This window comes from Medicago sativa, chromosome 6, assembly GCF_051527215.1.
Source record: "Medicago sativa cultivar Bolivia chromosome 6, Bolivia_mono, whole genome shotgun sequence".
NCBI lineage: Eukaryota > Viridiplantae > Streptophyta > Magnoliopsida > Fabales > Fabaceae > Medicago > Medicago sativa.
In genome coordinates, this window is record NC_140754.1 from 34,866,503 (window position 1) to 34,894,005 (window position 27,503).

Below are 27,503 nucleotides of genomic sequence, written 5' to 3' on the forward strand. Positions count from 1 at the left end.
CCTTAAGAATATAATAGGCTTAAATAAGTAAAAGGTCCCTGTAAGTTCGCGCGTTTTTGGTTTTAGTCCCTGTATCTTTTTTTGTTGCGAAACAACCCTTGCATCTTGTTAACTTTTTGGAATTGGTCCCTAACGTCAACTTCCGTTTAAAAAAAGTTGTGCTGACTAACGGAGGCTTGCATATCACTTGCTGAGTTGGCAAAACACGCTTATGTGGCATGAGAGATGATAAGTGTTGTGATTAGAGGGACTAAAACCAAAAACGCAAAATTGCAGAGGGATGAAATTGAAAAAACGCAAACATCAAAAACCTATTAAATTAAAATCATCAACAACTATTTTTTTTTCCTTTCTTTATCTTCTTTCCTCTTCTCCTTCATCATTTTAAACATAATCTTCATACCAACACAAAAAACAACAACACACAAACCCAACAAAAATTATCTTGAATTATCATCACCCCTCTTCTCCTTCTAGTTCCACTAATCCATTTTCACTTTACATTTCTCTTCATTGAAAATTCAACCGCACCTCTTCTTCTTTTGCAAAATAAACCCATAAAATCAATTACAATACTTTTCCTTCAATCCTCCATGTCTAGTTTACTCTCACCATTTCCAGAAGGAAAAAAACACCATTTTAATATTTTTCTCTCTTCAACCCTTTTTTCTTTGACCCTTATACAAAATCATTCACATCAATAATATCATATTTGAATCCGGATTCAGACTTTAATGGAAGAACTAAAGCGAGAGCATCCAAAACCATCCTTGTTTGTTCAACATAGATCTGAAATGGCTCGAAAAATATAATAGAACGTGTTCGTTTGTGTGGGAGGCGATGGAGGAGTGGATGATATTAATTCAATTAGGGGTGGTTCTGTCATGGTGAAAATGGGAGAAGGAGAATGAGTGTTGTTGTGTTGCATATGTTTGGAATTGGAAATGGGAGAAGAGAAGAAAGATAACATGTCTACGTTTCCACCATCTCAATCCTTTTCCTTTTATAATTTTAGTTCTTCTGCCATTTTGGATTGTGTTATTCTGCCATGTTGGGTTGTGTTCTATGCCTTTTCTTTTTCAATGGAGGAAGAAATTGATGAATTGTTGTGTTTCAATTTTAGATTTTTTTAGTATTTGGATCCAATTAATTTTAGATTTTAGTGATTGGTGAAGGAAATGGGTTTTAGGGTGCAAGCAATTGAAGGGTGTGCATGGAAGGATTGAAGAATAAAGAAAGACCAGAGAGAGGAAGAAGAAGGAAAGAGTGATTTTTAAAATTCAAAAATTAATGATTACGTTTTTTAATTACATCCCTATGTAAAAATACGTTTTTGGTTTTAGTCCCTCTACTTATACCAGTTGGCACCAGTTGCCATATCAGCAAGTGCCACGTAGGTGTCCGTTAGCCAGCAATGCATTTTTTTCACGGAACCTGACGGCAGGGACGACTTTCAAAACGTTTGATAATTACAAGGGTTGTTTCGCAACAAAAAAAGATACAGGGACTAAAACCAAAAACGCGCGAACTTACAGGGACCTTTTACTTAGTTAAGTCAATATAATATAACTATTTTCATTTTGTAATTTTATCCATATATGATTTCTCATTCGCTAAGAGAGGTCGTTGTTCCTCGAGACAATCTTACATACCGCTGGAACCAAAAGGAAGAAACCATAGACATCAACCAACAATATTATGAATAGATTTATGAATTTTACATAACAAAAGCCAGAATCAACAACAGTTGTCAATGAAACAATTGATTATATTTCTTGAGATATCTAGTAATAATTATAGGTTGTCTTAAAAAAGTCAAACATGTATTGCTTGAAAACGTTGTGTGTTAACTATCTTAGTGTAGTAAATTTAAAACGGTAAGACCGAGTGTGGAACTCGAGAATCGTGTTATACTTTCGAATAATATTTATAACTTAATTGAACAAGAAGGTACCAAATTTGATTGATTGCAGTAATGAAAATTAAGCAAAGTAAAATTGGTTTGATCTTTATAATAATAAAATTGTCAGAGATGAGTTTCACTAGATGACTATCTTGAGTTAACAACTCGAATATGACTATTGAATCAACTTATTGAATTATTATCGAATTCTCTAATTTATTCTTGCCCTAATTCCTTAGTGACAAAATCATTAATCCTAAAATAATCCCTAATTCTTTAGTGAATTTAAGATTAGAATTAAGCATGATTGAACAAGAATTATTAATTGGTTTCAAGGGTTTGCATATATTTCTAGATTACAAAGGCAAGAATTTCTTATCTCAAGCGTTTATAAATTCAACTTCTGTTTCGCAATATAAACCGTAAAGCAATTTACAGGCGGCAAAGCAATAAAAGCATTAAGAACAAAGATAAAAAAAAATTAATTCAACAAACTTCTTCAATAATCAAAATAAAGTCATAGAACAAAAGTTGTCATCTGGATAATCTCATCTTTAACAATTGAGAATCTAAATAAAGAAAATAAACAACAAAGAAAAGAGAATAAACCAGACAAATTTTCTGACACCGCCGGTGTCACCCAACAGTTCCGTTCTCTATCCGAATCACTTTAATTTCATGGTGTCCTTCCCAATTCTATTCTCATGTGGTGAGTTCTTGTGCGCTCCCAAAAGCTCTGAACCTCCCCTCTACGTGATCAGCCTTATATATATATATATATATATATATATATATATATATATATATATATATGATGCACTCCACATATTAAGCTTTGGGCCAAGCAAAATGAATAAGTACGTTCTGTTTTTTTTTTCTATTTACACCGCAATTGAATTTTCAACTACACTTTTTTTAGAAAAATAATATATTCAAATTTGCAATATCATTTTCTAATTTTTATCATATTTCTCTTATCTCTTATTTCTTCCTCCTCTTTCTCATATTCGAATTTGAACTTATTTGTTTATGCCGATTTTCTGTTACATTTTTATACAAATTTTACGCATTCCTTTCTTGTATAGGGTAGGGAAATAAGTGAACTGCGCTTATGTGCACTTATGTGAACATATTACACCTACTGGTACGTTTTTACTGAATTTAGTTTTAATACATTGATAATATATTAATGTGTATGTTCTTGGTCTAGGTGTGATTTTGAATTATGTAGGTTAAACAATGGTGACCTTTATCACGATCTGGGATGGACGACCGTACAATACCGCATACTTAAATGGGCACCAATTTTTAAAATTATGATGAAATATTTAAAATGACTTTTATTTTAAAAGAAGCTATGTAACCTCATTTGAAATTTCATAAAAAAATCTTTGTTAGAAAAGTTATAACAAAAAGATGAAACCCTGTAAAAATAATTTTTTTTTTAAAAATATAACAAACGGGAACATAATATGTATAAACATTTAGAGGAGCACATATATGTTAATAGATCTAGGAATTTTCCTAAAAAAAAAAAAAAAACTAAACAAAACAAAAGATCTAGGAATTATAAATACTGATACATGTGAATTCCCAAAAGTGTCTTCATTTTTACTCGTGTGAAATAAGAAGAAAGAAAATAAAACATAAACGAATAGATGAAAGACAAATGATAGACCATGCGAACAATTAATATTGATAATGTTCTCCACCTCAGTTCAAAGTCGCAAGTAATATAATTTCTTATTTGTGCATAAAATAATGGAATGTTGCAAAAAATATTATTTTACATAAATCAATTTTTTTTAGCACCACTAACCATTTAATTGAATGAAGGAGAAAACATGAGATCTTAATGGGGCTACACACCAAGGACCTTGTTAATGGATCACGTTGAAAAGAGGAGATTAAAGCTGGAAGTAGGGTGCCATAATCCCATTAGCAAGGGAGTTAACACGCATAACCTGCAAAATTAGCCGACCAAAGGCTCGTTACTATAGGTCATGCTCAAATCATATACTGATTTTTTATTCGTTTACCTTTCTAATTTTATCTTTAATTTAATGCATTTCTTAGTGTACCTCAAAAAACCCAAAAACATTCTACCAAAATATAAACTCAATCAATTGCACCTAACGCTATACTGGAGATGTTAGAAAATCCACGACTAAGGGATATAGTTTCTCCCTCGATGTCAAACGCTTGAAGCAAAGGAATTCACAGTTGAAACAATTCATCTGAGCTCGGCTAATCTGAGCTTCCATTTTGTTCAGTCACATCATATCTCTAATCCAGCAAATTTCAACCTATGAATCTGAGGCGTCAACATCAAAATCAGTGATAACGAAAAAATCCAGCAACTTTCAAGTTATGAATCTGAGGCGTCGTCATCAAAAACAGTGATGACTAAAACTAGAGCGAGAATAGAACGAAAATACATTAAAAGAGCAAGTTATGTACCAGTGATTTAAGTCTATAAAATGTTGTACTCAATAATATGCATTCAAAACCTTTGTTTGTACTTACTTCTACTTTTTCCCGACTGCACCCTCCCCATCCCTACACCAAACCAACATGACTCGTTCAAAATTCAACTAAATACATGAATAGAATGAAAATAACAACTCCCATAGACCAAAAGCGCCAATCTCAATGATTCAAACCCGACTCAAAAACCAACCTTGCTGACAATAATTCAACAAAGGATATCGACCACTCAATAATGTAGCAACAAAAACAACCTGAAGACTAGGACTATGAGAGAGTATTGATAAGAGTGGCACGAAGGTCAACCACCAAACTTTGCCATATTGCCTTGTCGAAAATATGAACATATCATAATCAAGCAGATGAACCAGGCTCTTCGACTTTCTTTTCTGAATCTCCCTTGCTTTCTTTTTCTGGTGTCTCTTTCTCCTTAGTTTTCTCCTCGGTTTTCTCCTCAGATTTCTCTTCGTCTTTCTTTTCTGCATCTGCTTTCCCTTCAACGCTCAAATTCTTAAGGAGATCAGCAGCAGTGGATGCATCCTTGCTTTCCTCTTTATTCAGGGATTCAGCAATTTCTTGAAATGTCTCTGTGAACTTTCTGCAATCTAACAGTACGATGAAGTAACAGTTAGTATATGCCATAAATTTACACTCGGCAATTAATAGGCTAGCAGAACAATATAAGCCTGAAAAGGTGAAATGTTTGCAATCCAATGGAAAGACAGCAGCAATGAATTAAATCATTATACGGGATAATGTTACGTTAGAAGTGCCACAGGATCATGTTAGGTAAAAAAAACGTCACACCCATCCACAAAATACTAGTTAACCCTGCCCATTATAAGCAGGGAAAAGCATTGTAAAGAAAAGGTGCACATAATTCGACCAAGGACAAACATTTAAAAAACCTGTACACTAATTTTGTAAGGTAGATTAGGATCATTGGCGCCATTGTGCCCACACACAGGTGGCATCTAAGCCGCATGCACAACAGCCTTCGGTAATGTCACAAACTTATAGCAAACAAGTTGATCTCACCCACATCTTCACGTTTGGATGTCTTAAATAATTTGTACATGATCGTATGGAATAAATAAGTACTTGTAGTATTAAGTTTGAATTCCATACCATAGGATCAAGTAAAAGGAAGAAAAAAACAGATATCCATCAAGTTATTTTACAATCAAACTTAAGAGGATCCTAACAAATACTAATACAGCACCAAATTCAGTGAGTTAAGCCAATTTAACTTAGATTAATCAGTGCAACACCAAGGAATGTCAAATAAAAATCACTCATAAAACAACCTTATTTGAATAAACAACTTATGGCATAAGCGCTAATCATACAAGTGCTTATGAATAAACTAAACTAATTCTTTAACAAGATAAAATAGAGTCCAAATATTTATGTATAACCTATTAAGTTGTTTTCACGAACTATCCTGGAGTGCTTATAAAAATAAACCGAAAACAACTAGTGAATATGTTGATTGTTGTTTTCATATGTTCTCTCAATCTCACACAAGTGAATATAACAAGTTGATCCAAATAAGCACCAAGTCTGAACATAGTTTACAAATAATGCAATTTGAATAAAAGAAAAAGAAAAAGGATTAAATGAATGTTTACTTTCAATTGACGCAAATCGAATGCAGAAAAACTCGTCTTTCAATTCACCATCAGCAAAGTCCTTCGCGTGCCAAACACAAGATTTCTCATTCCCAGCATGCTCTTGCACAGTCATTTTAGGCAAAACTAACCAAAACAAAACAATCAAACACAAAAAATACCATCAAAAACCAATCAAAAATCAAATAAGAATTCTGTAGCCATAAGACTTCTAATTAAAGATGATTATGGTATTCGTATTTTGTGCCTGGCACATGTTAGCATCTGAAAACGTTGCAACACTGCTTACACTCAATTGTATCATTTTCTCAAATTACCACTGGTGTTAACATGTCAGTGCCATTGTTGTGTCAGGTGTTCGTCATTCATAGAAACAAGATCAATAAACAATCAAAGGAGAGAATCCGGTATCTACAACACCGACACACGTGTTTACATCAATTTTGTCATTTGCTCAAATTACTACCAATGCCGATGTGTCAGTGATTCATAGAAACAATATCAATACTCACTGAGATGATTGGCGCAGATCTTAAGAGTCTTTGATTGTCTCATAACAAGCCTAACTTTTCCAGTAACCTTATGCTTCAAAAACTTCACAGTTCCTGCCCCTCGTTCCTTCCATTGATTCCCTTCCTTGTCAAATCGGTACAGTTTCGCTTTTCTACACACAAATCACATAAACATCAGACAAAAATCACAAAAACCTCGCAACAAGAATATACAAAAATCACAGAATCATCACAAAACTACACAAAATAATAAATAAATAAATAAATAAAAACATCACACCAAAATCACAAAAACATTGCAAAAATCGCAGAAACATCACAAAATCACAAAAAAACATAGCAAAAAACACAAAATCACAAAATCCCAAAATAATCACTTCATAAAAAATACAAAAAACGGCAAAAATCACAGAAAACATCACAAAATCACAACAAAATCATAAACTATACCAAAATTCAGAACAAAATCCCATAAGCTTTACCAAAATTCACAACAAAAATCACATTAACTTTACCAAAATTCACAACAAAAATCACATACTTTACCAATATTCACAACAAAATCACATAAACTTTACCAAAATTCACAACAAAAACATCATAGAATACACAAAATCGCAAACAATTACAGAAAGTAACAAAAATTACAACAACAAAAAAAGTGGATAGAGAGAGAGAGAGAGAGTATACAGGTCGAGAATAGCTTCTTCATCTTCTTCACCAGTGGAAACAGCGACTTCCTGAAGTTGAATGATCGGAGCGATTTGAGCGCCGGTGTCTTCTTCATCGCCGGCGGGAACATCTTCCTCTTCGTGATGATCGGTGCTTGTAGACATTTTTTTTAGAGAGAGAAAGTGACAAAGGGTTTCTAGAGAGAGAGTGAAGGGGTTAATAGGGTTTTTAGGTTTATATATATAATAATAGGGGAGAGAGTGTGATGAAGCGTTGTAAAATTTAAGCAGTGTTTTGGGTTGCGATCGGATGGGTGACACGTGTTAATTTAATGATGGTTGAGATTTGGTTACGTTTTTTGAAAAAAGGGGAAGTTTTGATTTATTTTTTACACAAGGGGAAAGTTTTGATAAGAGGAGAGGTTTTGTTGAGTTTATTCAACGATGAATGTTTTAAAAATTGGATTGGTGATCGACTCGATTAAAGTATTGGGTCATTGATTTTTATTAGAAGAACTAGTGTGTTATTGGTTAAAGCACATGTTTGAATCAGATTATTTGATTGTATAACTTGGTTTCTATTGAATCGGATGACTTGAATTTATCTCGTCTATATTTAAAATTATAAAAATAATTAGTCGATAACTCTTATAACTACACAATTTAATAGCACAACTAGGTTCCATATTAAGCGATCCAATTAGACATTCAACAGTTGAACCAATTAAATATGGTTTAATAGCACAATCGATCCAAGTAAGCTCATCAGATCGGTAAAGGACTCGGTTTTTGATTAAATCGGTCGAACCAATTCAACATTAACATTTTCAGGTCTACAAGATTCAAATTTGAATTGTGTATATATCTAAACTTTTAGTTGCTCATTCTTACGAAGCTCACCGCAACCCATAATTTAGAAGTTTCTCACCATAGTTTAGTGTAGATATGTATCCTTTCATTCCATTGGCTCTCTCTACCTCTCTTCTTCCACAATTTATTTCGATCTTTCTAAAGTTTATATAAAAAAATCATGAGAGAGAGAGAGAGAGAGAGGGAACTAAGAGAATGAGTTGAATGACATGGTATAATTTCAATTTTTAAAAGTTATGAATGGTATATATACACAATTACACATAAATGAAGACAAACTACATTGATATCTTTTTTTGGATGGCAAAACCAATTTTCTTAAACATAACATTCATGGAGCTAGAAGGCATAACATCGTTATGTATAAAAATGTTGTTAAAACACGTTTTCTCATGTTTGACCATTTTACTTGACGCGGTTTTGAGGGCTATTTGTCCCACCGTAAAAGCATTGGTCCTCAATCCAACAAGTGGAGAAACCTCGATCAATTCTAAACATGTATGTTTCCCTTCCGCCCAATCGTACATCATAACATCTATTGATATAAGTGTCAATCTTCCATCTTGTGGATCAGACGAGAAGTTCATTATCACCTCATTTTTCACATATCTACCTAGATATATCAAAAAGGGCATCCCTTACAAAGGTATGCTTGTATTTGAACCCAAAAAATTTCTTACAATGAATTATGTCCTCCCAAAAGTCATGAACCTTATTCTTTCATGATGAATTAGAATTATCCAACTATTCCCTATGGCCGCCAGTCATATGATTTGAACATTCAATATCAAGAAAATCAAGTCTCTGACTGAAGAGTTTATACATTAACAACAGTCATTTACACAATAGGATATGAGCCTAAATCATCATGGGAAATTAATAGCTTTATCATCACTACCTTTGGCATGCTTGTTATTTAGAGCATCTCCAATGGGGGGTCCTTACTTAACAAGGACCACTCCCCATTAAGGACCCTCCATTGGAGGAAGAAAAAATGAGTCCCCGTTAAGGAACGGGCAACTATATAAGGACCTTCTCTCTCCTGGGTAACTAACGGGTCCCACGTTTAAAAAAGTAATAAAATGTGTACTACTTGGTCCCACTTGCATAAAAGAGTAATAAAATGTGTACTACATGGTCCCACTTGTAAAAAGGAGTAATAGATAAATTATTTTTGTTTAATGATATAAAGATAGTGGGACATATTTAAGTATTTTTTATTGGAGTCTTTATTAGTGTATTACCATTGGAGTCATTGAGTCCTTAATAGCTACTTTTATTAAAAAATTATAAATAAGTGACGTGTCACGTGGGGTCCATTTAAGGAGTCCTTGTTAAGGAACTACCATTGTGGATGCTCTTATAAACCAAACTTCGCCAATACAGTGACCCAATTTCATACAATTACATGATCTTGTTCTTGTCTTGAGCTTTCTTTTCTTTCCTTCTTTATTGTTTGTTGACCCTCCTCCTATTTTCTTTGACGATCCAAGTTTGTCTTCTAATTTTTGCTTTACCATAATTTGAAAACCTGACTCCTTTGTTGAGTTTATTATTTCCTTTCTTTGATTTTCTTTTGTTCGCGCTTCCTTTTTATGATTTGAGCTTACGGCGCGAGCTCTTGAACCTTGACTCCATTTCTCTCAATGAGCTATCATTCATCAGCTTCAAATGAGCTTTGTAATTCTTCGACCATCATTGTGTCAATATTATTTGAATCTTCAAATGCCACCACAATGTCTTCAAATTAAGAAGTCAATGTTCTCATCACATTCTCAATAATTTGTTGATTTGATTCATTTTCACCACATGATTTCATAAAATTAATCAAAACTTGCATTGAATTGAAGTAGTCATTGATTATTTTTTGTTCATTCTTTGACACCAACTCAAATTAAAGTCGTGAAAACCAAAGTTAAATCCTTTTCACCTTATAAGATTCACATTTTCACCTTGTTGTTTTTGCATAATGTTAACAATGTAATTCTCAAATTTGGAGGACTGAGATGCCTCCTAAAGAAATGAAAGAGATAAGAAAGCGAATGTGTAATTTCATTGATGATTTTTCCAAATGATTACAACCTTATTTGTAGACGATTTTTGAATTTTTGCCTTGGAATCAATGGAAAAAAATGGATTAATATTGATCCGATCCGATTCATTATCCGCGATCAATCATAAACCAGAAGTCCTTTGATTCAATTGACTTGGGATTGATTCTGTTGGGTCAATGTCGCAAGTCCTTTCGCCTTTAGTCAAGGGAATGTTCACAACACATAGCAATCTTCTCAAAATTTGCAGAATTCATGCATTGATGGATCAAAAATTTTGCTTTACGATCCTTCTTCGGTTCTTTTGTAGTAGTCTTTATTGCATCAATTACACCTTCCTCCAACTATTGGATTCCAGTATTCATATATTCCAAGACATTATGAATCACACTCATATTCATACGTTATTGATCCCAATTCTTGCCATCAAAAACAAAAAATTACACAAGGAAATAGTCGTAGCGTCTGAAATTAAAGTTCATGAACTATATTATTAGAACTAGGAGGCTTTGAATACCACTTTGCTAATGTCAAGATGCCACAAAATTTAGAGATGAATAGAGAATATGAAATGGTGAATGTATTGAATTTTATTTTATTTTTTTTTTCGTAAAAAAAAAAAAAAAACCAAGTAGTTACACATATCTCTCTATCTGTAGAGTCTTACACTCATGATTGAGTAGTCAACTAACTAACTAATAGGTTTGTATTATCCACAACATAAGTCCCTTCATTTCTAAAAAAAAAAAAACTGAATTTTTCCCCCCCACATAATTTTAGACTTATTTTTTCTAATATGTTATGTTGAATAATGATCTCTTAAGTCATTGAGTGGTCAAACAATGCATTTTTTTTAAAAAAAAATATCATTTTTATTAGGCTTTACTTTTTTCTTCTTCATTTTCATGGTTTTTATTCAAAACAATACTTTCATTATATGGAAAATAAAATAAGGAGATTTAATTCATATATGAATTATCACACCACTATATGTCTCTTTCTAGTTCATTATTTGACTTGGTGCATTGGTAAAAATAAGTCAAAAATTCAATGGGGAGAATATTTGAAAATTTTAAAAACTAGAGAACTAAAATTTTCGATTTAGAAATTGGAGCATTACAATTATTAATAGCTCTTTCAAAACAAAATTATTAATAGCTAAAATTTATGAACAAAAAAAATATGGTAATTAGGAGCTTGTTGCACGCTTGCTTTTCATTTTTATATAAATTATAATTGAAATGTGATCATTGAGAAATCTGACCAAAATAATTTATGTAAAAAGATAAGGGAAAAATATGAATTTAAGATTTTCAATAAAAAAATCCCGGTTTATTGATTAACTCTAATAATAAAATGAACTTATAAGTCATATTTTTGTTAACCCAAGCTCATTACCAAACAAGTGGTTAATGAGCACCGGCTAATCACAAGTCATTTTGAGAGAAGTCAAAGTCAAACTATGAAAGGAATATAGTTATACTTTACTTACTTATGAATCAAATTACGGATTATCAATGCCCCTTCTCTTGATAAAGGATAAAGAGAAAAATAATTATTTCATAGTTTTCATTAAGTACTTATCGTTTTGAAATATTAGGATGTGACATGATATAGGCCAAAATAAAGATATAAGACCATCCCCAATGGTGGAGTCTTTACCAATTAAGACACCGTACCTAATAGGTACCCCCATTGGGGAATTTTTTTTTGGGGGTCTCTTAAGACCCGGGGTCTTATTTAAGACCCCCAACTTTAAACGGGACCCGCACGCTTTTAATATTAAAAAATTGAAATGTAGTGATATAAAGTTATTGATAGTTGATTAGTGGGTCCCATTTAAGAACTTTGTGTGAGATCTAGGTTGGAGGGATTGAGTGCTTATTAGGTACTACTATTAAAAAATGATAAAAGAGTGATGTGTACGTGTGGGACCCATTTAAGTACCCAAAAATGGGTGTGTCCATTGTGGATGCTCTAAGATAGCTCAAATAATGATCCAAGTCCAAACTATTGTGGAACTTTTACTTAACAAAATCTTGTATATGATACATTTGGCTTATTGAATGAGATGCACTTGATTTTTTCTATGAATTACACATGACTTGTTGTATTTAATGTGATGCATTTGACTTATTGCATGAGATACACTTGGTTTATTGCATGAATAATATTTGATTTGTTCATCTTTCAAGTAGTAGAAATCAAAGTATTTCTCAAAACAAAGTGTTTCTCTTTTCTTTCTCATTATAAGTCATAACATCTTACCATGAAATATTTATTTTGTTAATATAATCAATTTTAAATTACTGAAGGAAATAATATCACTTGTATTATTTGAATTCAAATAATAGATTATGTTAGGACTTAAACTCATGGAAAACTCAATCCAAAAGATCAGTCTATTAGACGAGAGAGTCTCATGGCTTAAGTATCACTTTGAACACTTTTATTAATTGATGTGAGACTCCTAACATTGTCACAACCTTTAAGAGTCGACATTCACTCCCACTTTCACCCTATCGGTGCTGACTCGATGATAGTCCTTTCCTTTTTGACGGCTTCATTTACCGAGTAGTATTTGGTGGAACACCTTAATCCAACATATGAGTATTTCTTTTCGTAGTCCAACTCTCAGTGAAAGCATCAATTCTTAGGACTTAAGCTAATGAGAAGAGGCCAACCCAAAAGACTAGTCGATTAGGTGGAAGAGTCTCATGACTTAAGTAACACATTGAATAGTTTTATCTACATATAAGACTCCTAACATTATCTTGCCCTTTAAGAGCCGATATTTATGGCGGCTTTCACTCTATCGGTACTAGAAATTACCCACGTAAAGATCCTTGCCAGTTTGTAAATAAATGAAACGTGTGAAATAGTCATCAAAAGCTGAATGAATGATAGTAATTGTGGATATGCTTGTACGACTGATAAAGAAGGCCTCATGACAACATGAGTTTCATCAATTAGATTAAGATAATGTGAGGCAGGAGCATTATATGCATGGTGGTGTTGCTGCGATGTCTATTCAGCTTCATATGAAAAGGATATTTTTCTTGAAATCAGCACCATGAGAAACAAACAGAGTAAATGCTAGGAAGGAGGCCACAAACAGAGTAAATGCTTACACTCTTTGCATACACAACAATCCACCATGGCCATGTATAAAAAATTTCACTTGTTGACACAATGCCTTCAATAGTAATTATATGCACCAAGGTTTGATTTCTCTCTCACATATAATTACAAATGCTGCAGGTTGGTGGTGGATTTTTTTTGCAGAATCACAAAATCGACATCATCGTCAAAACATGTGTCCTTTGAATGAGGCTCGACCCCTAGAGTTATGATTGACAACAAATATGTGATTTTTGTGTGTTGTGGACATGGCTCATGAGAAGGCAAGTGAATTTTGTCTTGCTTTGGACTGAGCGGATGGTTGCCAACAACAACAAAGACGGAATCAACAACGAAATCATCAAGTGTAGAGGGTTCCTCTGCAAACTTTAGCGATTCATAAGATTCCTCCATTTCTTCATCTAGTACCGGAAAAAGATGCCGTCATTCATAACCGCGAGACCACCATAATGTTTGACACCTCGTATTTTCCGGTCTACCTAAAATAACTTTCAATGCAAAGGATCGAACAATATGCATCTTCGTCACTACCATTAAAATTCGAAATTGTCATATTTAAACCTATAATCTTTGCCACCTCGGATTTTCCGTTCTACCTAAAATAACTTTCAATACAAAGGATCCAATAGTAAACATGAATTAGCAGGAATGAGAGCGATAATGAAAGAACCAACTTTTATGACTTAAGTTCATAAGGAGAGTCCAACACAAGAGTAGTTCAAGTGAGCCTCATGAGTATTACATAGAACACTTTTATCTACTCGATGTGGGACTCTTAACTGATTTCTCTTTATAGTATAAGTTTAAATCAACCCTAAATAATACTCCCTCCGTTTCAAAATGAGTGTCACTTTAGCCAAAAAAATTTGTTTCAAAATGAATGTCGCTTTACATTTCCAATACAACTTTAATTTTTTTCTTCCAATTTTACCCTCTCAAACTTTTCTCTCACACAATTTTCAATGCAACATTAAGTTTGTCTTTTTCTAATAAAGTAAGGACAGTTTAGTAAAAGTGTTATATCCAATGATTATTTCATTCAATTTCTTAATCTGTGTGCCAAAGCCTAAAACGACACTCATTTTGAAACGGAGGGAGTATAAAGGAGTCCTTAGTTTAAGAGCTCGTCTTATTTACTCAAAATAAGAGGTCAAAATTTGCTTGCATAATTTCACATGTACAAAGGCAGACCTATAATCTTATGCATTAATAACATGCCATTTATATTTGATTACATGGTTTCATAATAATTGGGAGACAAACGAGGTTTGATGAGAACTTCAAGAGGAGTAACTTTGATGTTGGTTGTTTCCACCACAGAAGTCATATCAATTGGCTCACTTGATGTTTTCAATACTTCAAAGGAGTGAAGAAAATTTGCAAGAGTCAAATAAGCACTTCGAAGGGCAAAGGATATTCCAGGACAAATCCTACTTCCACTTCCAAATGGTAAAAGCTCAAAATGATTACCTCTAACATCAACATCTTTATGAGTAGTAAGAAATCTCTCAGGCTTGAACTCCAATGGATCCGGCCAAACACTAGGATCGGTTTGGATCTTCCACAAGTTCGTGAATAGTCGAGATCCTTTCTTCACATGGTAGCCACCAATCCGACAATCTTCTCTGAACTCGCGTATTCCGGATAGAGGTGATGCTGGATACAACCTTAGTGTTTCTTTGACAACAGCTTGAAGGTATACCAACTTGTTAATATCTGATTCAGTGATGCATAATCTCTCTTTGCCAATGTGGAGATCAATTTCTTCTTTAACTTTTTCCAATGTATGAGGATTGTTCAATAATAAACACAATGCCCATATGTGTGTAACACTGCTAGTGTCTGTTGCTCCCAGAACTAGTGCCTGCAAGTTAAGCATAATATTTTCAGCATTTGTAAAATTTATTTGCATACTTCAAATATAATATAGACAAAATTACTCCCTTAACTCAATTTTCTTTTTTAACAGCAAAATTTATTAATAACCAAGTCCTTGCACAAGATAAAGAGAGAGTGGATGGCTGAAACTACAAAACAAAGGCGCCGTGTATAGACGAAATATCCAAAAGAAAAATCATAACAACACCAATACTAACACATCCTAAACTGAGGAGCATCTCCAAGCCTGATAAGAAAATCTAACATCCTAAACCAAAATCAATACCTAAACAAAGCTAAACCCCTAGACTTCCTCGCGAGTAACTACAGAAAAAAAAATCGAATCACCTATCAACTGCTGCTCACCATGACACCTCCAAAAACCATAAAACCAATCAAAACCTCGAAAAACAGAACATCAACTTCTCATCACCAAAGACAAGCCCAATTAACCGCTCAACATCAACTTATTCCAAAACTCCCTTAGCTAAATTTGAGATAATGATTTGGTCTTTACTATTTTTTTCACATCATTCACCCATGTTTGCATATGCAAAAATGGTTGGATGCTGAAAATAACGTGGAAAAAAAAAAGATTAAAACAAAAATAGACAATTACTTGCAATTAAGTTCAGAGACGACTATAGTAATTTTACCTATAATTTATGAGTATTTTCATTATTATTTTTTTATATTTGAAAGAATGAGTATTTTCATTATTGAAAATAACATATAAATCATATATTGAAATGTCGGCACCAATCTAAAAATCTTTTATAAATTTAGATTGTTTCACAATCTAATATCTCAGGATGTGTCGCATCACATCACATGACTCACAATTCTTTGACCCTACATGAGATGAAGTTTTCCATGATCAGAATCCAAATGGATCGAATTGGATGGTGCACATATTTTATTGGATCAGAATCCAAATGGATCGAATTGGATGGATCAGAATCCAAATGTGATAACGTTTACCAGAATCTAGATAGAAAATTGCTTTTTTGACATAGAATACTTCCAATTGACACATGAAAATGACCTTAATGCCCCTGGCGGTAGTTAATTACCGCTAGGAAATACGCCGGTTGTTAACGACCGCTGGCGTCCAGCGGCAGTTAACTACCGCTAACACCAGTTACAGAACCAGTGCAGTCTGTAACTGGTTTTGCCCAGGAAATGTGTCCTGTTTTACCTGTAATTTCAAATGGCAATTCCGGAGGAAATCAAACCGAAACAACAACATCCAGCAATCATAAACATCAACATTTAATAGTTTATCAATTATTCGGTTACATTACACCAAACCGATAATGCGTTAACGTTTAACAATTGTTTGAAATTCATCAAATTTTCCACATTATGCAAAACATTACACGTAATGCACATTAATTACTAATAAATGCGAAACTCAAATATATTGATATACATATAAATAGTTGAAGGTTAGTTACATTATATCACCCAAAAAATTGGTCATTACATTATATATCCAAAAAAATACGTCGGCGCGTATCAACCAAAAAACGGATTAACACCGACCAAAAAGTGTCACATTTCATCTAATAAAAGCAAATCATCTAAATGTTCCAGAACATCTTCAAATTCGGTGTGTGCTTTAACCGGAGTGTCATCAAACATAATTGGATTGTCTTCATTTGTTGGCTCTTTTGGTGGAACCGGTCTCTCTTTGACCTCAATGTCCATGAGTGTTTGGAAACGATCGTGTTGATCCAAGAATTCATCCTCCCATGTTGCCGCCTCTTCGCTCCTGTGATTTCTCCACTCCGGGGATGTTGGAGGTAGTGGGCAACCATCTTTTAATGAAAGAAGGACAAAATGATTTGGGATTAGACCAAGGCAAATCATGTTGCTTTTCGGGTTAACCGGAGGTCGTCCTCTAAGTGGGAAAAAAGTCTCGGAGATGTAGTCTTTCCATGTAGTCATCTCTAACATCGGCCTATTGTAACATGATGCAACGATGTGTCCCATATCCGTCAATGTCAACCATTTGTCGGGAGGTGCAAAGCTACTAGGATTTTTGGGAGGATACAATCCATCCAAGATGTACTTGTAACAGACCTCGCTCGCATATACCTCAATGTATTTGCTCCTATGCTCTTTCAACTCTTGAATAAGTGCTCTCCGCACCATAACAAGACTTTCTTGCGTCAAACCCACGGCTTCCGCTATAGCCCTAAACCCACAATGCCCGTCACCAATAACATCCACAACTCTCTCAATGTATGGTCTCATGAATTTTGGCATGTAATACATAGGATTGGATGGATCATAACTTGTTGAAACCAAACTAGGCTTAGGAACCGGAACCGGAGAAATGCCAATGCAAGCACCTTTTCTTTTAGTTTGTGAAGATTTTTTCCGTGGTGAAGATTGACTTACCGGATGTTGAGAATCAATAGTCTCCCACGAAGATGGGATCCTACGTGTAGTTTTGATTTTTTTGGGAGCTCCTTTGGTTGCTACCTTTCTTGGAGGTGGTGACAACAATGTGGTCTCCGGAAACGCTAACAACCGCAAAGCCTCTTTGATTTCTAGTTTCATTTGGAACGGAACTCTTTGGAGACGTTCTTGGATACCATGCCACTCCTCCGCGACCGAAAACAAATCTTCATTACTTTGTTCTTCACCCATGTACAACTTATGCCAATGCCGGTGTATCTCATCCAATCGAATGGGCATGTTGTTACTGATTTTCATAGCAATGAAGCATGCACAAGGTAGGCCATACGACGTCCTTTGAACACAACCACAAGTTTTCTTCTCAATGCACAAGGTTCTCCTATCACGCTCTTCTTCCACAAAAATAAAATTCATGGCTTGTCTAGACACATTACCACCCAACCCAGAGTACAAAGTGACATCTTTGTATCGATGTTCCAAGACCGTAACGCTCTTACCAAACGATGATTGTATCTCCCCAAATTGGTTTGCCAACACCTCATCTATTTTATGCCAACAAGTACCCAAATCACCCTTGGAGGTGGCCAAATACTCCTTCACCACACCAACAAGTACCCAAATCACCCTTCGGTACTTTGTGGTCGCCGCTCCGTTCACAAACCAACTCCAACATAGCATTTCTTCCTTCACAAGATCTTCTAATGACAACCGTAAATCCAGCCCTATTTGCTTGTCGACGGACCCAACCGAGCAATTCGTTTTTATCTTTCCATGTGTCTTGGGTTGAAAAGAAATGAGCCGTGTCCACATCGGAATTGACGCTTGAAGTCTCAACTTTAACGGAGACTTCGACCTTAGCGGGAGCTTCAACCTTAATGGAATCGACAACTCTAGGTTTTCGATCACCCTTATTCTCAACATTATCTATAAATAAACAACATACAATTACTAAACTAATTAATAAACATCTATCTAATATTAACATAAACAAAAGAAAAAAAAACACTCTATCATATATTCACATAAACATTTATCTAATATTAATAAACATCTATCTAATATATTAACATAAACATCTATCTAATATTAACATAAACAAAAGAAAAAAAAACACTCTATCATATATTCACATAAACATTTATCTAATATTAATAAACATCTATCTAATATTAACATAAACATCTATCTAATATTCCTTCACATTATCATATATTAACATAAACAAACAAAAAAACAAAAGAAAAAAAATGGAAAAAACACTGTTTGGGCAGTAGCTGCACTTAGAAAATTTTGAAAATTTTTCTAAGTGTCCAGCGGCAGTTAACAGCCGCTCACTCCCAGCGGTAGTTAACTGCCACTACAACGCGTAACAGTACAAAAAAAAACCAGAAAAATCAATCAAATGCAATGGATTTTAACGTTGTAATACCTGTTCTTTGATGCATTTTGTGTGTAGAAACGTCTTAGCAATCAATCAGCAATGATGGCATGATTTTAACACAACATTTTTGAAATGAGATTTTTTTGAGGTTGGTAATGGTGAGAAAGAAGCTGATAAGTGAATAGGAGGTAGGGGTTTGCTGGTTTTGGGGGGAAAGGCTTCAGCGGCAGTTAACAGCCGCTGGAAGCCAGCGGTTGTTGACAGCCGGCGTGTTTCCTAGCGGTTGTTAACTACCGGCAGGGGCAATATGGACATTTCCATGTGTCAATTGGAAGTTTTCTTTGTCAAAAAAGCAAGCTTCATCTAGATAAACACGGATCATACATTTTCTCTAGTAAAGTAAATCTAAACTTTCGGGTCAAACTTAAATAGGATGATTCTAGATTAATCGAAATATTTGGGAAATAACCAAAGTTGAGAAATTTTTAAATGGTGTACCAACGGAGTGAGCGGATCAAAACATGGGACTAAAACTGAAATTTAAATCTATAATTTAAGGTAATAATACAAATTATCAACACATGTATCATATACTGGCTATGAAACACGGATACAAACAACAAATATGATATGGACACTGACACGCCCACACAACTAATAATTTAAAAAATATTATATAATTCAGTGTAATTATATGTGTCGGTGTTGAACACGTGTCGTGTCCGAAACGAGGACACGTTTAATCCGAAGAGTGTCCGTGCTTGATAATATACGCAAGTAATAGTATATGCACATACCATTGTTGTGGCTTTGATGACAGTATCCGAATCAAACCCATGAATGTTTGTTCCATCAATAGTAGAAAGCATCACATCTATGAAATCTTGATCCTCTTTACTCTTATCAACACCTTCACTCCTCTTCTTCTTGTGCTCATCCAACCACTCTGTGATAACACCATCCAACTCCTTAAAATTAAGCTTCATATTCTTCTCATGTCCACCAAAATCAAACCACCTCAAAAAAGGAACAGCATCAGCAATAGGAAACACACCAATCAAACGCATATAATCCCTTAAAGCATTCAAACACCTATTTGCTTCTTCCTCTTTAACCATCACACTCTCCCCAAAGTATCTTTTCCCAGCAACCATTCTAAGAACTATATTAAAAGCCAACTCATTAAACCATTTCTTCATCTCCACTAACAAATAACCATTTTCATCTTTCCTATTTTTCCAAAAATTATATAGCTCTTTAATCGAAGTTTGAATTTCGGAGACACGAATGTGAGTTAATAGATTGATTTGATGGTTTGAGAGAAAATTTAGCGTAACGATCTTCCTCATTTCGCGCCAAAAGGGACCGTAAGGTGCAAAACCAAGCATGGCATAATTATATGTCATGTGTTCGAAGGCAACGAGGTTTGGACGATAAGCTACAGCTATATCATTTGTTGTGTAGCATTCTTTTGCTGTTTTCCAATTGTTTATGACTAGAGTTGTTGCGGTGCCGAGTTTGATGGTGAAAATAGGACCATATTTGTCTGCCATGGTACCTAGAAGATGATGAGTTGCTTGAGATTTGCTAAAGAGGGGAAGATGGCCAATTATTGGCCATGCACCAGCAACCATTGGGGGTTGTTTGGTTTTGTTGGATTTGGAGTGGTAGAATAGAATTATGAAGAGAAAGATTGTTGAAAGGAGGCCAATTGCAATTGTGTTTTGAGAGAAATCCATTTGGATGGGTGAGTATGAAGCTGGTAATTCTATGGGGATATATGATATAATGGCTTGAAGTTGGGGTTAAGGATGACTCTCTAACTCTGGCTCTTAAATAAAAAGTAAAAAAAAAATATATATATTAAAATAAATAAGATTATTAATTGTTGTAACTTTTTAAATATTTTTGTAAATATACTCTTATGGAAATTTAAAGGGGGAGACTTGGAGTAATGGTAAAGTTGTTGTGACGAGACCAAAGGTCACAAATTCAAGTCTTAGAAACAACGTATGCGGGAACTTTAGTGCACCAAGCTCCCCTTTATACTCTTATGGAAATTTTTAAGACATTAATTGCATACACTAATAATATAGGCAAACAATAATCTTTTACTTCGTGTGAGTTAGATGTTCAACATTTACTTTAAAAAATGGAGGTTGAACACTTTATAAGTTAAAGAATCATAAATTCAATATCTTAAGCTTTGGGGTTAAAGTGTGGTGTCCAGAAGTGAGTTAGACTCAGTGTGCATGGTCCTCCATACATCCCTTGTGACCCATGTATCAGAGCTTCCGCTTGAGGGGTGACCATGATGAATTGATGAACTCACACCTAAAAAAAATATTGTTGTGTAGTTGTTTAGAAAAGTGGAGTTTGAACACTTTATAAGTGAGAGGATTCTGATGAAAGTTGTTTTTAGCATCAAACAAGATAAGTATTTGTGTATCGTCTCCACAGGGAATAGTGCGTTATCAAGGACAGTTTAACATCAATTATCATTCCAAGTATTAAGAGTACTTGTTTGTTTGAATTGAAATGTAACTAACTAAACTAATTGCAAAAAGTAAAAGATGAGATAAATAAGGTTTGAAACTTGTTAGGAGTAGCGTTCCTTAACCAAGAGTCACACGTAACCTAATGATCTATACGAATTCTAGCTTTATAAACAACATTATCACAATCAATTCTAAACTACCCTTCGTGTCCAAAGTGATATAATTATTTCTAAGTTATCGTTTAAACATTCGTGTCCAAATCCCTTAAACGATAACAAAGTCGATCGGATAACTTAATCGACCGTGTCCAGCCTGATTAAGCATCCGAAAGCATTAAACTCATGATTATGGTGATTATCACAAGATTAACAAAGTTGTCAAAGAAGTTAACCTGAGATATATTGCTACTCTAGCTCTAGATTCAAGAGTTTGTGTCCAAATCATCTTGAATCTTATTGAAAGCATTAACACAAGAATAACAACAATATTGAATATAAATTGCTAGAATCATATATTGCAAGATCAAAAGGATTACATGTTTAGCAAGATCAAGTACCTCTCATCCTAACAAAGAGTGTTTAGCTACACATCATCATGGAAGCCTTGCAAGGATGGATTGAAAAGGAAGGATTCATTACACTTGTGATGTCTCAACAAAGAAATAAAGATCCAACTTCCAAAACCACTATCACTCTATGAAGAACTACCCTATTTTCTCTCTAAAAATATCTAAAGGTGAAAAACTAAGAAGAACTAGAAACCCTAGATATTTCCTAAGATCTTTTTCCAAGAATAGCAAGTGGGCTATTTATAGAATTCCCACTATGCTTGAGCTCGCCTCGCGAGCTGCCTTACTCGCCATGGCGAGTTATGCTTCCTTCACCATTAAGATTCTGCCACGTCACCCTGGGAGGGTCAAACCGCCCTTACTCGCAACGGCGAGTAGCTCTGCTCGCCTCGCGAGCAAGAGGGTGCTCACGGCTTTTTGGCTTGAATTGATGCTCGCCACTGCGAGCTGCTGTGCTCGCCTCGCGAGCTGTGTAGTACTTGCGTCTCCTTGCATGCCTTCACACAATTTAAAACAATTATTGGATTTAACATAAAACAACTGAGTTAAACAATGAATACCGGTCTCCTTGCATATGTACAAACATTTGAGGTTTCCTCACTTTAGGCTAGTACTACGTGGTTCACAAACAAATAAATTATTGTAAAGAACTAAATGAAATGAAATTTGCACAAAGTACTCGTTCCATATTCGAGTAAAAACCTAGAAAAACTGGAAACTTGTACCTTGGCTTTGTGCTTTTAATCATAACTATGAATCAATATCAATCATCTGAGAATTGAAATTTAAGCTTTGGCTATTAAAACCACAAGGGTTCTTGATCATACAAAAAAAATGCTAAACATGAATTTAACTAATCATAATACGAAAATAAACAATACTAAAATAAATAAGAACATCACAATACTAATTAAATTAATTGTGCCAACGAAACACAATACAACAGAACACAATACGATTGTACTAATACAAAAATAAACTGAGTCATTAGTGCCAAATCAAAACACAAAAGAAGTAACATTGTTCAAAAAGTATCATAAGAGAAAGCAAATGAAATATAAGGAAGACAGCAAGAAATGAATCAAAGCTTGATAAAATCACTCTATGAAGAACTGGCTTTCAAGACTTTTCCTCCTCCTTAAGATTGCATGTCATCATCCGGGCCATCGTGAGAAGATGTAGCACTTGGTATATTTGCTGGATCATCTCTATCATCATCCTCATCACCACCTACATCTTCTCCCATGGTTGCATCCTCATGCCCTACAAAGTCTCCAACCCCTCCATATGGACCTGGCATGCCCTCAGGCCAATTAACATAGGTCTGAAAAGCCTGTGGTGTCATGCACTGATCCATCACCTCCTGTGGGTAGCCTACTTGGTGCTGCATGACATACTAAGATTGTTGGAAGTAGGTGTTTGCACGGTTTTGAGCTGTCAGCATATTCCAAGTGTGCATATTGCTTTGATGCTGCCACTGAACGTAGCTAGCAAAATCAAAGGCAGCAGTGGGTTGGAATGGCATGGGTTCTTCCTGTGGAGGAGGTGCCTGAGAAGATGAAGCTTGCTTACCCTTACCTTTATCTTTCTTAGATTCACCCATGATGAAACGGGTGATGAAAATATCATTGATGGGGTTGCGAATTTTCTCATGAACGGCTGAAGGAAGCTTCATACCGGTATCCTTAATGAGTCCCATGATGAGACCGGGGAAGAATAGGCGGGCTGGTGGCTCACCCTTCCCTTGTAAAGTGACTTTCCTTAACTCCCAAGCAATGGTTCGAGCTATGTCCACTGGTTTGCCATGAAGGATATAGTAAATGAGTGGGCACACTTCCACAACACAATCAGACATGTGGCTACTAGGCATGACATTGTAGAGGATAAATTTCTGGATGATTTTGGCTGGGTTAGTCATGAATTTGTATTGGCAGCGATGCTCTCTCCCGACTTCACTCTTGTCATAGTTGAAACCCTCAAGCAAAAGAAATCGTTTGATTTCTTCATGAGTTTCATCAACCTTAAAGTGCCCCAAGTTTCTCTTAGTGTGGAATTCATCATACTCATGGTCACGGGGTAGTTCGAAGGGATTGCCAAGGTATTTGTTGATGGCTGCCCTATCAAATTTAATGGTGTGACCCCGGACAACAGTCTCATATGGAAAGACATCAGTGAGGGGGTTTTCAGGAAGAGCATTGGCGTAAAACTCACGCACAAGCTCAACATTTAGGTTGGTGATGGGGTTACATAGCCTATCCCACCCTTGATCTTTTAAAAGTTTAGCAATTTCCCCGTAAGGTCCGTTAGGGCTTATGTTAAACACTCTCTCAGCCCACATGTTTTGGTCGAGTAACTCGACGTACCTATCCTGATGGTAACGGGTTTTAAATCTCGTTGAGTCAAAGCTTTGGTTTCTAGAGGGTTGGGGTGCAGAGGTTTCACCCTTCTCTCTCTTTTGAGGATTCTTAGGAGCCATACCTGCAAAACAGCCAGGAAATCCATACACAATACAATATAACAGTTAAATATCAGTATGGAAACAAATCAGCATAACTGGCATCACTAAATATGGAAACCAGAACAAAAAAATTTCAGGTTCTGAAGCTACTCGCCTCGCGAGCAGCTCTACTCGCAGTGGCGAGTAAGCAGATGAATTTCTGGGTTTAGGAAGAACACTCGCCTCGCGAGTGATGAAGCTCGCCACGGCGAGTGACCCAGATATTGGCCAAAATCGAATTTTTACAACAGTGGTTCAGTTTTAAAAGGTATCCTAACTCTAAATAAAGCAATTGCGCCCCTTGTAGTGACCTAAATATGAACTGAATCATGCCTTTGGTTTGTAATTCGATTTTATGCCACAAAACCCTAATTTTTATTTTCAAAAATTTTCAAAAGGGTTAATCAAAAGATGTGGCTTAGAAAGAAAAGCAATACAAAATTGTACATGATTCTGTTTTATCTTAGGCATATGGGTGCTAAATCAGAACAACAGTTTCAACAAAAATCAATCTTCTAATCCTAGGGTTTACATGAATTCAAAATTGAAAAATAGAAGTTGAAGAAACAAACCTGTTGGAAGATTAAACTAATGCAAGTGCAAAATAAAGAGAAAAGATTAAGTGGACTTGGTTAAACTTTGAAGATTTAGGGTTAGTGATGAAAATAGAGAGAAGAATGTGAAAATTTTTGATGAGAGAGAGTGCAAAACGAAAATGATAAGGGAAAGGATAATGATGGGTGGTTAAGGAAAATAATGGGGGAGTTAATGTGAGTTAGTGGTCTTGGGATACGTAACTGCCCAACTGAGTCTACTCGCCTCGCGAGAAACATCACTCGCAGTGGCGAGTTAATTGGTCTTTGACCATGTTGACTACCAGCTTGCTCGCAGTGGCGAGCAGATTGACTCGCCTCGCGAGTAATGAAATTTTTTGATTTTTGGTTTCTTTTTGGCTCCTACTTTGGTTGCTTTGATGCATGCACATGACCCTAATACCTAATATGCCTTAAAACAATAAATAGACTTACAAAGTTGGGTTGCCTCCCAACTAGCGCTTGTTTAACGTCGTTAGCTCGACGCCTTTTCCGTTAGGGTGGCCAAAATGAAACGGATAGCACATCATCTTTCGAAACCCTACTTTTTGGTAGGAATTCCATGAACTTTAGGAACAAAAGATTTGGAGTCCATGACCTCCCTAGCTTTGGTTTGAACAAGGCGTTAATTTCATCAATGACTCGATCGATTTCTACCTTGTTCATCTTCTTCCCTCTTGTTACCATTAAATCTTCCTTGATTAGTAACCGTTCCTTTTTCTCAACCACCGTTGCTTCTTCAATATCAACAGTTGTAACTACCTCATTTTGAACAACAACTTCTTCAACAATCTCTCCGACTCTCTCAAACATGTTTGGATTATTTTCTTGTTCTCCAAGAGTGGATTGATTGTTGGCTTGGTTATCCATGATTTGTGCTTGAATCAACCCAATTTGAAGTGATAAAGTCTTCAATCTTTGGTTGGTATCTTGCATGTTTATCATGGATTGTTGCATGAAGACATTCAAAGTATTTTCTATCACCTTGTATCTCTCATCTTCATAAGAATGTTGCTGATACTGAGGATAGGATTCATACTCGGGTGGAGTATAGAAGTTGAAGCAACCATGATCAGCCATGATTTTGGCTAGGTGGTGATCCTAAAACGGAAACAACTAACAAGAAACTTTTCTTTGTTTATCAACAAGGGGTTAGTACAAACAACTATCAAATAAAGAAAAATATTTACGGATTATAAACAAATGCTTAAAACGATAAATCAATCGTTCTATCTATGATAACTAAACACCATTCCCCGGCAACGGCGCCATTTTGATGAAAGTTGTTTTTAGCATCAAACAAGATAAGTATTTGTGTATCGTCTCCACAGGGAATAGTGCGTTATCAAGGACAGTTTAACATCAATTATCATTCCAAGTATTAAGAGTACTTGTTTGTTTGAATTGAAATGTAACTAACTAAACTAATTGCAAAAAGTAAAAGATGAGATAAATAAGGTTTGAAACTTGTTAGGAGTAGCGTTCCTTAACCAAGCGTCACACGTAACCTAATGATCTATACGAATTCTAGCTTTATAAACAACATTATCACAATCAATTCTAAACTACCCTTCGTGTCCAAAGTGATATAATTATTTCTAAGTTATCGTTTAAACATTCGTGTCCAAATCCCTTAAACGATAACAAAGTCGATCGGATAACTTAATCGACCGTGTCCAGCCTGATTAAGCATCCGAAAGCATTAAACTCATGATTATGGTGATTATCACAAGATTAACAAAGTTGTTAAAGAAGTTAACCTGAGATATATTGCTACTCTAGCTCTAGATTCAAGAGTTTGTGTCCAAATCATCTTGAATCTTATTGAAAGCATTAACACAAGAATAACAACAATATTGAATATAAATTGCTAGAATCATATATTGCAAGATCAAAAGGATTACATGTTTAGCAAGATCAAGTACCTCTAATCCTAACAAAGAGTGTTTAGCTACACATCATCATGGAAGCCTTGCAAGGATGGATTGAAAAGGAAGGATTCATTACACTTGTGATGTCTCAACAAAGAAATAAAGATCCAACTTCCAAAACCACTATCACTCTATGAAGAACTACCCTATTTTCTCTCTAAAAATATCTAAAGGTGAAAAACTAAGAAGAACTAGAAACCCTAGATATTTCCTAAGATCTTTTTCCAAGAATAGCAAGTGGGCTATTTATAGAATTCCCACTATGCTTGAGCTCGCCTCGCGAGCTGCCTTACTCGCCATGGCGAGTTATGCTTCCTTCACCATTAAGATTCTGCCACGTCACCCTGGGAGGGTCAAACCGCCCTTACTCGCAACGGCGAGTAGCTCTGCTCGCCTCGCGAGCAAGAGGTTGCTCACGGCTTTTTGGCTTGAATTGATGCTCGCCACTGCGAGCTGCTGTGCTC

General features: G+C 35.2%; 2 protein-coding genes across 2 annotated transcripts; both read right to left on the minus strand.

The window, feature by feature from the left end:
- Positions 1-4,369: 4,369 nt before the first annotated feature.
- On the minus strand, positions 4,370-7,414 carry LOC146914758 (ran-binding protein 1 homolog b-like). The gene is made up of 4 exons (XM_085717500.1): positions 7,224-7,414; positions 6,534-6,685; positions 6,022-6,147; positions 4,370-4,995 (listed from the first exon to the last, which is right to left on the minus strand). Exons 1-4 carry the CDS (start codon positions 7,367-7,369, stop codon positions 4,745-4,747), a joined length of 675 nt encoding a protein of 224 aa, XP_085573626.1. The 5' UTR covers positions 7,370-7,414; the 3' UTR covers positions 4,370-4,744.
- A 6,963-nt stretch (positions 7,415-14,377) lies between these two features.
- On the minus strand, positions 14,378-20,707 carry LOC146914759 (cytochrome P450 82A3-like). The gene is made up of 2 exons (XM_085717502.1): positions 19,750-20,707; positions 14,378-15,130 (listed from the first exon to the last, which is right to left on the minus strand). Exons 1-2 carry the CDS (start codon positions 20,689-20,691, stop codon positions 14,498-14,500), a joined length of 1,575 nt encoding a protein of 524 aa, XP_085573628.1. The 5' UTR covers positions 20,692-20,707; the 3' UTR covers positions 14,378-14,497.
- Between the last annotated feature and the right edge of the window lie 6,796 nt (positions 20,708-27,503).

Bases quoted from the DNA above. Each gene is read 5' to 3' on its own strand.
- LOC146914759 (XM_085717502.1), bottom strand. From the start codon at position 20,691: ATGGATTTCTCTCAAAACACAATTGCAATTGGCCTCCTTTCAACAATC. The intron at 15,131-19,749 runs GTATGTGCATAT...CTTAACTTGCAG, and splicing joins TCATCAAAGCCACAACAATG to GCACTAGTTCTGGGAGCAAC.
- LOC146914758 (XM_085717500.1), bottom strand. From the start codon at position 7,369: ATGTCTACAAGCACCGATCATCACGAAGAGGAAGATGTTCCCGCCGGC. The intron at 6,686-7,223 runs GTATACTCTCTC...ATTTGTGTGTAG, and splicing joins GAAGAAGCTATTCTCGACCT to AAAAGCGAAACTGTACCGAT. The intron at 4,996-6,021 runs GTAAACATTCAT...TCGTACTGTTAG, and splicing joins TCGATTTGCGTCAATTGAAA to ATTGCAGAAAGTTCACAGAG.